The following is an 11,863-nucleotide window of genomic DNA, read 5'->3' on the forward strand; positions in this document are numbered from 1 at the left end:
TGGCGCACCGTGTCATAGTGCGCCATTATTAGTTTAAACTAGTAATGGCGTACTGTGACATGGTGCGCCATTAGTAGTTTTGCAAAAAAAAAAGAATAAAAAAAGAATACAGTACTGGCGCACTATGTGGCTGGTGCGCCATTACTAGTTAGAACTAGTAATGGCGCACTTTGCTCGGATGCGCCATTAGTATGTATGGAAAAAAAATTATTACTAGTGGCACACCTTTTGTCTGGTGCGTCATTAGTGTCTTCCACACTAATGGCGCATCACCAAACGGTACGCCATTAGTATATAGTAGTGGCGCACTACTTTTCTGGTGCGCCGTTAGTATCCATCTCATCTAATATTGGAAGTTCAAATAGCCGCATGCAGCACTAGTTTAAATTTAAAAAAATTCTAATATTTACATCCCAACATTGTTGTCCCCTTTCACCGCCCACTGATACTCAATCAGATCTTCCTTGAGCTGCTCGTGAGTTGGTCGATGCTGAATTTGTTGATGCATTTGAATAAACTGCTCAAATGTGGTCAGATTCTGGTCCGCAAGTTGGATAGGATCATCCATGTTCTCAAATTCCAGAGCAACAACAGCATCGTCACCCTCATCCTTGATGATCATGTTATGAATGATCTCACCACATGTCATCACCTCCCACAAGGTCTCTAGATCCCATTGTTTTTCACGTCCGGGGCCGAAGAACTCCAAATGCCCTCTCGTAATCCTTTCTAACTGCTTGAGCCTTTTTCTGGCAAGTTGGGTTTGAGATGGTGCTGACAAAAGGTAGCCCATAGAGGATAGATACCATCAACCAGATAGTAGACCATGTTGTACTCATGTTCATTGATAGTATAGTGGCAAGGAGGAGCTTTTTCTTCAGTCATCCTCGCAAACAATGGTGATCGTTGCAGCACATTGATGTCATTGTGAGACCCACACATGCCAAAGAAAGCGTGCCAAATCCAAAGATCATGTGATGCAATTGCTTCAAAAATAATGGTGTGCTTCTTAACATGACCCTGATATTGCCCTTGTAAAGCCTTCGGGCAGTTCTTTCATTTTCAATGTATGCAGTCAAGAGATCCAAGCAAACCTGGCCACCCTCTCGCTTCTTAGATTGCTAGGAGCCTCTCCGTATCTGCCACAGTTGGTTCTCTCAGGTACTGAGGTCCGAACACCTCAACGACGGTAGTTGCAAACCTGAGCATGACATCTCCGCATGTGCTCTCAGACATCCGTAGGTACTCGTTCCACGAATCAGCGGCCGTGCCATATGCAAGTATCTGGAGTGCGTCCGTGCACTTCTAGTAACCAGAGAAGCCAATCGTTCCCACGACGTCCTTCTTCAGGATAAAGTAGTCATCGTAGGACCGGACGCCATGGTACAAACGATCAAAGACAGTCTTGCGCATCCAAAAACGCATGCGAAAGTGGTTAACGAATAGTGCATCAAGGGCAAAGTAGTCGGCCATCAGTGTCAAACGTCTGCGCGACCTGTTGCGGTTGAGCACTCGATGACCTTTGACCGAGCCCTTGAAATTGAGAACATGCTCCTCCGCATGCTCCGCGTCTTCAAGGACCGCCTGCATCATCGCCGTCTCGTCAAAGTACTCCTCCTCGTCCGACGAGCCGTCGGAGGACTCAACATACTGCTCGTATATGTACTCTAAATCGGAATCCATTGCTAAAAACAATAAGGGACAACTATTTTCAGCTCCGGTGATTCATCGACCAGTTGCCGGGCATGGTAGAGGATGGTACCTGGTAGGGCGGTCAGAGGACAGGGGGTTGAACGGAGAAAGAGAAGATGTGGGGGGGAGCCCTGCTGTAGTGGAGCGTGGAGTGGTGGCCAGGGTGGTGGAGCGGCGGCGACGACAAGAGAGAAAGGAGAGAAAATGAGAAGGATGGAGTCGCGTGGTCCGGAGGGTTTTGGGTGGGTCTGGGGTGTCGAATTCGTACATTTCGCCTATCTGGACTCCTGCAAACATTCCTTATTTTTGTCTTTGTTTTGCAGGAGAAATTATGTTTTGACCATCCCACATACCGATATAAGTTGACATTGGATGGCTTCCATAATCCAAAGGGAGGTTTACAGGTAGAGACGCCTAACAACTCCCGTTGTGCCGAGCATGCAGAACCCCACTCGCTATGGAGTCACAGGCCCACACGCTTTGTCAAAGCAAAGACCGTCGTATTTTTTAAGATTTCCTATAGTAGTAGTTTATGTATTGTGGAAGCAGCCACCACGCTTGTTCGAAACGTTCCAATATCATCGACAATACGACACATGTTTACATTAGTAAATTTGCACTTTCATAACTCAACTACTCAAGCACATGATTAGCAGAGGAACACACAAGCACATGGTGGATGACACGATTAACACTGAACACTTGCATGTGACAACTCGGCGTCTCTTCTTGCCGGCACCAACCATCAAGCGGTCAAAGCCACACCAACCCACACCCGCACCCACCCTGCCTACTTAACCCCTCCTCTCCCTCCATTCCTCTCAAAGAAGAGCCTCCCTCACCTTCATCTGCATCGTGAGCTCTCTCCAGCGCACGTCTGCCTACCAGAATTCATCCAGCACAAGACCTGCCCAGTTTCTAGCTTACTTGTTTTCCTACTTCTTTGCACATCACGATGGAGTGCGAGAACAGAGCGCACGTCGCCGCCAACGGCGATGGCTTGTGCGTGGCGCAGCCGGCGCGGGCCGACCCCTTGAACTGGGGGAAGGCGGCAGAGGAGCTGTCCGGGAGCCATCTTGACGCGGTGAAGCGCATGGTCGAGGAGTACCGTAGGCCGGTGGTGACCATGGAGGGCGCCAGCCTGACCATCGCCATGGTCGCCGCGGTGGCCGCCGGCTGCGACACCAGGGTGGAGCTCGACGAGTCTGCCCGTGGCCGCGTCAAGGAGAGCAGTGACTGGGTCATGAACAGCATGGCCAACGGAACCGACAGCTACGGCGTCACCACCGGCTTCGGCGCTACTTCTCACCGGAGGACCAAGGAGGGGGGCGCTCTCCAGCGGGAGCTCATCAGGTACGAATTTATTGAACTGAACCAACAACAAATTAGTCTATCATACGTGCGTCTCTGGGTTATGGAAGTCTTATTTGTTTCGTGTATGTATTTGTTGTCTGTTCGTCAGATTTCTTAATGCCGGAGCCTTCGGCACTGGTGGCCACGACCATGTCCTCCCCGCCGCGACGACAAGGGCTGCGATGCTAGTCCGCGTCAACACCCTGCTCCAGGGGTACTCCGGCATCCGCTTCGAGATACTCGAGACGATCTCCAAACTTCTCAACGCCGACGTGACACCATGCCTGCCGCTCCGAGGCACGATTACCGCGTCTGGTGACCTCGTCCCGCTTTCCTATATTGCGGGCCTGGTGACCGGCCGGGCAAACTCCGTGGCCACGGCTCTAGACGGCAGCAAGGTTAACGCAGCCGAGGCGTTCAAGATCGCTGGCATCCAGCATGGCTTCTTCGAGTTGCAGCCCAAGGAAGGGCTTGCCATGGTGAACGGCACGGCTGTTGGCTCGGGGCTCGCGTCCATCGTTCTTTTCGAGGCTAACATTCTCGGCGTCCTTGCTGAGGTTCTGTCGGCAGTTTTCTGCGAGGTCATGAACGGCAAGCCGGAGTACACCGATCACTTGACCCACAAGTTGAAGCACCATCCTGGGCAGATTGAGGCTGCCGCCATCATGGAGCACATCCTTGAAGGAAGCTCCTACATGGCACTCGCGAAGAAGCTCGGCGAGCTCGACCCGTTGATGAAGCCAAAGCAAGACAGGTACGCGCTTCGCACATCGCCGCAGTGGCTTGGCCCCCAAATTGAGGTCATCCGTGCTGCCACGAAGTCGATTGAGCGGGAGATCAACTCCGTCAACGACAACCCACTCATCGACGTCTCCCGTGGCAAGGCCATCCATGGCGGAAACTTTCAAGGCACGCCCATCGGCGTGTCCATGGACAACACAAGGCTTGCCATTGCCGCGATTGGCAAGCTCATGTTTGCGCAGTTCTCAGAGCTGGTGAACGACTTCTACAATAACGGTCTACCTTCAAACCTCTCTGGCGGCCGAAACCCAAGCTTGGACTATGGCCTCAAGGGTGCTGAGATTGCCATGGCCTCGTACTGCTCTGAGCTCCAATTCCTAGGCAACCCGGTGACCAACCATGTCCAGAGCGCGGAGCAACACAACCAAGATGTCAACTCTCTCGGTCTCATATCTGCTAGGAAGACCGCTGAATCCATTGACATACTAAAGCTCATGTCCTCGACATTCTTGGTCGCGTTGTGCCAGGCCATTGACCTCCGCCACCTCGAGGAAAATGTCAAGGATGCGGTCAAGAGCTGTGTGAAGACGGTGGCCAAGAAGACACTAAGCACCAACAACAATGGCCATCTCCACAACGCACGCTTCTGCGAGAAGGACCTGCTACTCACAATCGACCGCGAGGCAGTATTCACATACGCAGACGACCCTTGCAGCGCCAACTACCCATTGATGCAGAAGATGCGAGCTGTTCTTGTGGAGCACGCCCTGGCCAATGGTGATGCCGAGCACGATGTGGAGACGTCGGTTTTTGCTAAGCTTGCCATGTTTGAGCAGGAGCTGCGTGTTGTGCTGCCGAAGGAGGTCGAGGCTGCCCGGAGTGCTGTGGAGAATGGCACCGCTGAGCAGCAGAACCGTATCACCGAGTGCCGGTCATACCCGCTCTACCGGTTCGTCCGCAAGGAGCTTGGGACTGAGTACTTAACTGGGGAGAAGACACGATCTCCTGGAGAAGAGGTGGACAAGGTGTTCATCGCCATGAACCAGGGCAAGCACATAGACGCGCTGCTCGAATGCCTCAAGGAGTGGAATGGTGAGCCACTACCTATCTGCTGAACAACGTATTAGAAATTGAAGAGAAGATAGTGTGCTTCAGATTTCAAAGACTCCGGATGTTCTTAGTTTACAAGTGATAATAATGTTTTTCATTGTATTTTCAAGAAAGATTATGTTTTGAAACTTGCTCTTGCAGAGCTGTGCTGTTGTTGCCAAATATTTCAACTAGATGGTTTAAGTGGTATATAACCAATACAACTTCTATGATGTAAGGTAAAAGCGTACCATATATGGTAAATATTCTTGATAAATGTACTGGTTCCTTTTTTGAGGTCAAATGGTCTGGTGGAGGTAACTCCGAACAGTCCAAAGAATCTATTGTTCGCGTGCCATTGCCATTACGATGTGCGGACTGAGGACACGATGCATCAATAATTCAAAGATGGTGCCTACAAAGTCACTGGACTGTGGTGTCTTCGTCGCTGCTAGACATCAACACGTAGGATGCAATGCCTTCTCTGAATTTTTATTTGGTTTCAGTTTTCTGTTTACAAATTTCAGTCTGACATGTACTGGAATAAGGATTGCAGAGTCTTTTGGTTATCCTGCTCTGATGCAGATGACATGGCTCTCTCTGTTCTGAAAGGTCATAAGTAAGAAACTGCTAGTTTCTAATCACAGAAATAAGAGGGCTGAAAGAGAGTTCAAAATCAACATGTGGGTAAACATATGAGCAGGAATACACTAAATCCATAGGTGATTTTCATTTAAACTGATATTCACAATGATTTTGCAATCTTGTTCTTGCTATGGTGCTTACAACTCCCACAAGTCTAATAGCACTATAGATAACTGAATGAAACCACAAGAAAGAAAGAAAAAATCTTCCTGGTATTTGCTTTGGATAGAAAACTGGGATCTTGGGATTTTCAGAGATCACATAATGATGTTCTAGTTCTAGTATTACTGGGCTTACTTATGACACATGACAATCAAAGAATAAAGTGAACAAAACCATAATCCACAAGGAACATATAATTCTTGGTATTTTCATAGAACAATTAGCATGGGACATAAGTCCAGTCGAAACAGGCAAGGCGCCTTATATGTTCATAGGAAAGACACAACTGATGATCTGAAAGAACCACGACTTTATATCAATATAGCTAGATAGATTTCTCAAACAAAAAAGAAAACTAGATAGATTTGTTTGGATCTAATTTAACTAAAATTCCTCGTCTCTCCTTGGTGATTTTTCATGACGCCAGGGTGGATGCAAAGGAGACATAAAGGGGCGGTATATAGAAAATAAATGAACAAAAACACAAGAAACAATGCCAACTTTGTTATATGATTTGCATAGCACACAATTATCCTGTGGCTTCCAAGGTGTCACATATTGATGTTCTTTAGAAATACTCACATATTGAATTTGCAATTCCGGTGTTGTCAGGCTCTAACAATCAGAGAATACAGTAAATGAACAAAACCGCAAGGAACAAATATTCCTTATTTGTATAAAGCACAATTGGCATGGGACTCATAACCCAGTAAGAAAACAAGACAAAACCAAATCCTTCATGGCGCTTAGATGATCATACGGAAGACATAACTGAACCAGGTTCACAAACAAAGTAATTAAGAAAAAAAAACCCGAAGAGCTGGAAGCATGATGATATAGCTAGATAGAGTTGCTTGATTTTTTTATTTAATTCAGCCTCCTAGTCTCTCCTTGGCGATTTTTCATGACGCCAGGTCGGTGCCTCCACCGACCCGGTGGATGCAATGGAGCGTAGTCTTCGTCTTCGTCGTAGTCCTCATCAACCTCCTCCTCGTAGGTGACTATGCCCTTGGTTTTCAGCTGTTGCCTGTAGTCTTTCTGTGTCTCGAGCATCCTCCGTTGCATGTCCTCCGCGACCTCATCCGTGTTGGCCCTAGTGGCATAATAGCATGCGGCCAGCTCTGGGCACTTTTTGATAACGCTATCTGGCCACTCCGTCCTTCGGGGCAACGGCTTGTAACTCATGACATATTTCACATCGGCACCACACGCAGGATCTTCTTTTTCTTCTTCTTTGGTGCTGGATCTGCAGGGCTGCCTGCCGACTCGATCGACGGCTTGTCACCACCCACCTTGATTTTCTGATCCTGCAAATCCACCACCTCCTTCTCCTCGACGGAACTTGAAGATGAACTTGCCATTGGGATCTGCACTGCGAGAAATTGTTCGGGTGAGAAACCAGGCGCCTCTCGACGCATATTTATACAGGGGCGAGCGCGAGCGATTCGATTCGAATCCCATCGGAAGTCTGCTCGACTCCTTGTCTTTGTCGGAGTCCAAGTCCTAAATGCGATACACTTAATAAGAAAACTGAAAATCAAAAGAGTATCTATCCGATTCGCAGCCGCAGTCAGCAGAAGATCATCCGGATCACAGCTCCACAGATCTGGAACTAGTATTCTTATTAGGATTGGAATCGGGTACCCGAATACGAAGCAAAAACCAGGGACATAACTAAATCAAACATGAATACAAAGCATTTACTTGTTTCTTCGTGGGCAACTGACAGGGAGTGAATTGCACAAAACATCGATATTAAAGGCTAGGGTTGCGGAAACCACAAGTCTACAGTTTTGTACCCAAAATCACTAATTCCAAGGCTAATCTTTTAAAAAAACACTACGGCTTTGGTCGTTTTGATGACGACTGTGGCAGGTGGGCCCCGCAAATCATGACATGGCGCAATTGTTCATGCTAGACGTTGTTAGGCAAAATTTCATGTTTTGTCCCTTTTGTGAAACAAAATCGAGATTTGACCCCAGTCTGAAAACATTTTGAAATCTGACCCTTTTGCTACCGCCAAAACCTCAGGCGGTAGGGTTGCACAACCTACCGCCACAGGTTCCGACGGTAGGTGTGCCTGACGGCCGTCAATCCGTTAACGGCTGGTGACGTACCTACCGCCAAAGACCACGGCGGTAGCCCACACAAACCTACCGCCGAGTTCCCTGGCGGTAGGTTGGCACTAAACTTAACTACTTTGTTTTTGTCTTCAATTTTTTTTCGCCATAAGACATAACAGAAGAAACATAACATAGACATAAGTAACATAACATAAGCACAATTTTATAGGCATAACATAGTTTGATCACATCCATAAAATTTTGCCATTACAGACTAAGAAACAAGTACCAAATAACATAGTTTGATCACATAACATAGTACGAAGGCAACATAAGAAGTTTAACGAGTTCAAGGGTCATCGACCACATAAAAGGTTTCATCCATAGGTAGAAATCAAACATGACGATCATCAGCAGCCACACACATATATAGTTTAGATGATATCGATGACGATCATCATCTTCAAGCCTTGACGGATGGTCTTCCTGATAGTAATAAGGATGACCTGTCCAACATGAAGATTCTTGTCAACGAGGAAGCTCTTCCACCCATGTGTGCTTAAATTTGTGCGGCCGTCCGTGTCCACGCCGTACGCACAAGTAGTGACGGGGCCCGTTGCGGTAAGGCGTATTCCAGCATAGCCTTCTTCATCAGCCTCGATGCCACAACTCTCAGATAGGCTCTTTGGCAATTTCTGAATAAGAAAAACATATCAATTAATAAGTATGGATTATCTAAACTATTAACAATTACTTGGATTCTACACTAAAAACATACCATCTCATGTCGATCGACCATGGTAGTTGTCAGACGGGTCACGAATGGCGCCCCGATCAATTCAGCACGTGGCAGAAAGTTGTCCCATAGGTTGCACACCTCCTGTTCGCCCAGCCTCACTCTTTGAGCACAGATGGCTTCCTCAAGTGGGTCTTCATCTTCATAGTCCTCATCAAGTGGTGGTGGTGGCGCCATGTTCCTTATATAAGCATTGATTGGATAAAGTTAATTAAACATGAATATTTGTTCTAATGCAAGCAAAACAAATATCTACAATATTCACACAATAAGTCATCACATATGGTGATGGTGGTGGCTATAATAAAGACTAAACCTAGGGTTCATCTAGGTTCTAGGGTTCATCTAGGTTCTAGGATTCATCTAGGCTCTAGGGTTCATCTAGGTTCTAGGGTTCATCTAGGTTCTAGGGTTCTAGGATTCATCTAGGTTCTAGGGTTCATCATATCAACTAGATAGGGTTCCTCGTATTGCTATAAGAAAGACTAAACCTAGGTTTCATCAACTAGGTTTATCACATTGCAATCATCTAGGTTTAGGGTTCATCATAACAACTAGATAGGGTTCCTCATATGGCTCTAAGAAAGCGGAATGATTGACTCAAAGTAATTGGGGGATTGGAGGAGCTTACCTTCCTCTTTCCGTAGCCATCTCGATACGCAAAATCCGTGAATCAACGAAGAAGATCGGAGTGGGGAAGTGGAGGAGATGAGAAAATGGGCGAGAGGAAGAAGAAGGCGGCTGGGTGGGTGGGGATTAGGGTTTGTGGTGGGGTGGGCGCGGGCGGCTGGCTTTATAAATGCCCGAACCTTACCGCCATAGTATTCGGCGGTAGCCGGCCACGACCTACCACCATCCGGCCCGGCGGTAGGATGCCTCCCCCCCACGCCAATCTTCTGTGACCAAAAAATCGAGCAACGTAGCGGTAGGGTTGCACGGCCTACCGCCAAGGGCCTGGGCGGTAGGGTGCTACCGCCGCGCATCTTCTCCGGACGGCCCACCGTGATTCGCTCCCACATCCAAATGGAGAGGCCCCACACACATCCACACATATCGGACGAGATTTCCGCTCTCTGGGTCGCCTCGTCAAGCTACCAACCAAGTATAGATGATAAGATGTCAAAATATAAATCAACACACGTCTGATATTTGAAAGAAAGTGATATTCACTTACCGAACGGTATAGGTAGGCAAGTCCGGCGCCCCCCCAGCTGTACCCCGCATCCCAGTCCTTCAGGAAGTCGAGATACATCCATAGGGCAGAGTTCCCGGAGCAGTCCAGAAACACTACCTCCGTGAGAATGTACCACAGGTAGGCCCTGGCGTACTGCTCCACCACCTGGGGCTCGGCATCTTCTGGGCACTTCCTCCGGTGCTCGAGGAGCCATGACAGTGGTATGCCGGAAGTCCGGTTGCTCTTAGCGGCGGGGCAGTCGCCGATGAGGCTGACAACCCTCTCGGGCCAGTTCGCCCTCTCCACTCTTCCTGTGAGAGGACGACCCTCCAGCGGTAGTGCCGTAATCATCGCCCAATCCTTGAGGGTCACGGTCATCTCCCCGCATGGAAGCCGTGAGAGCTGAGTGAACGAGCGTCGGCGGCTTACGCTTGAACTGCAGGACGAAACCCAATAGTCGGGCTCTCCTGAAGAACGGTGCATACCGATCGTCGTACTCCATCTTAACCGTCGTCTTGTGTGCCCTCATCCGCAGTGGCGGCAGCATCTGTGAAAATCAATAACCAAAGCATAATTAGCATGGACATAATAGTTAGCAACTTGTTTTCATCAATTCGAAAGATTTGGTTTAAAATGCTAATTACCACTCCATTCTCAATGAAACGGGCACGGTGATGCTTGTCGAACCTAGGGTCAAGCATTGTGTACTTTGTGCCGATGTCGTCCGCAAGAGGTGGCCTCCTAAAAGAATTGCATAAGCACGTCAAAAGATTTTTCAACATGAACTAGAGTTCAACATTAACTACGAAACACATCGATGCATAACAAAAACTAAACCTAAATACTTTACACAATCTTTGAATAATCATATATCAATATTATTATGAACTAAATACAATACATATATCAATAACTAAGTAAAATACTTGCATATAACAAATACTTGCAATCACCATGTTAAAAAAAATGAACTTGGGTTCATCTTGAGGATTCATATATTACATATAACAAATACTTGCAATCACCATGTTAAAAAAATGAACTAGGGTTCATCTTGAGGATTCATATACTACATATAACAAATATATCAAATATTTGCATCATCCAATACTTGCATCTTAGCATAGGAACATGCATCATCCATCATATAAAATAACCATTCAAATCAATTATGAACTAGGGTTCATGTTAACACAACCATAGCATAGGAACATGCATCATCCATCATATAGTTCAAATCTAACACAATATAACATCTAGAATCAACCTAAATCAATCCTAGGGTTAAAAAAATTCTAATAGGAGTGATTTCAAACGAATAATGCGACGAATAGGAAGGTGTTTGTTTAAAACTTGTTGGAGGGATTGAAAGAGCTTACTTTTCTTTCTTCGGGGCCATCTCGATCCGCAAAATCCGTCAAGAAACGAGGAAGATCGGAGGGGGAGTGGAGGGGATGAGAGAGGGCGACTTTGAGCAGTTTTGCTCTGTTCTTCGTGGTGGGGGCGGCTGGGTGGGGGAGAAAGGGGTGGGGGCGGCCGGCTCGCGGTTTATATATGTCCACACCCTACCGCCGGAGACTCTGGCGGTAGGTTCAGACAACCTACCGCCGGGCGGGGCGGCGGTAGGGTGTGACGGAGGGGGAACGGCGGCAGTTATCGGTGCTGACGTGGAAAAGTTTGCTACCGCCGCAGTGCTCGGCGGTAGGCTATACGATCCTACCGCCGGGCCTCTTGGCGGTAGGCAAAAGGGTCAAATCCTGAAATGTTTTCAGACTGGGTCAGATCTCGATTTGATTTCCCAAAAGGGTCAAAACACGAAATTTTGCCACGTTGTTACAAGTATATTTTACAGAAAACTCCCTCCCTTTTTCAAAAATGAAAACACCCATTGTCAAAAAATTAAAAGAAAAAAACTTTGCCTCAAGGACGGCCCTTCCCCTCCGCCGCCGGCGTCCCATGCCCTCCCGGAGCCGCCCCTGCCTCCCCGGACCGCCTTCGCCGTGCTCCATGTCGGAGCCGTGCCTTCCTCATCCACTCGCCAGCAAGCCCAGCGGCCCCTCTGACAACTCTCCGCTCCCTCTTTTCCTCCAGGTCGTCTGGATCCGCCCCGGGTCACAGCCGCTCGAAGCACAAGGATGAGCGCATGGA

The 11,863-nt window shown here is 47.8% G+C and overlaps 1 protein-coding gene across 1 annotated transcript; it reads left to right on the forward strand.

The window, feature by feature from the left end:
* Window positions 1-2,515: 2,515 nt before the first annotated feature.
* On the forward strand, window positions 2,516-5,179 carry LOC123105228 (phenylalanine ammonia-lyase-like). The gene is made up of 2 exons (XM_044527253.1): window positions 2,516-3,045; window positions 3,155-5,179. Exons 1-2 carry the CDS (start codon window positions 2,648-2,650, stop codon window positions 4,899-4,901), a joined length of 2,145 nt encoding a protein of 714 aa, XP_044383188.1. The 5' UTR covers window positions 2,516-2,647; the 3' UTR covers window positions 4,902-5,179.
* Window positions 5,180-11,863: the final 6,684 nt, after the last annotated feature.

Source organism: Triticum aestivum, chromosome 1B (genome assembly GCF_018294505.1).
Source record: "Triticum aestivum cultivar Chinese Spring chromosome 1B, IWGSC CS RefSeq v2.1, whole genome shotgun sequence".
NCBI lineage: Eukaryota > Viridiplantae > Streptophyta > Magnoliopsida > Poales > Poaceae > Triticum > Triticum aestivum.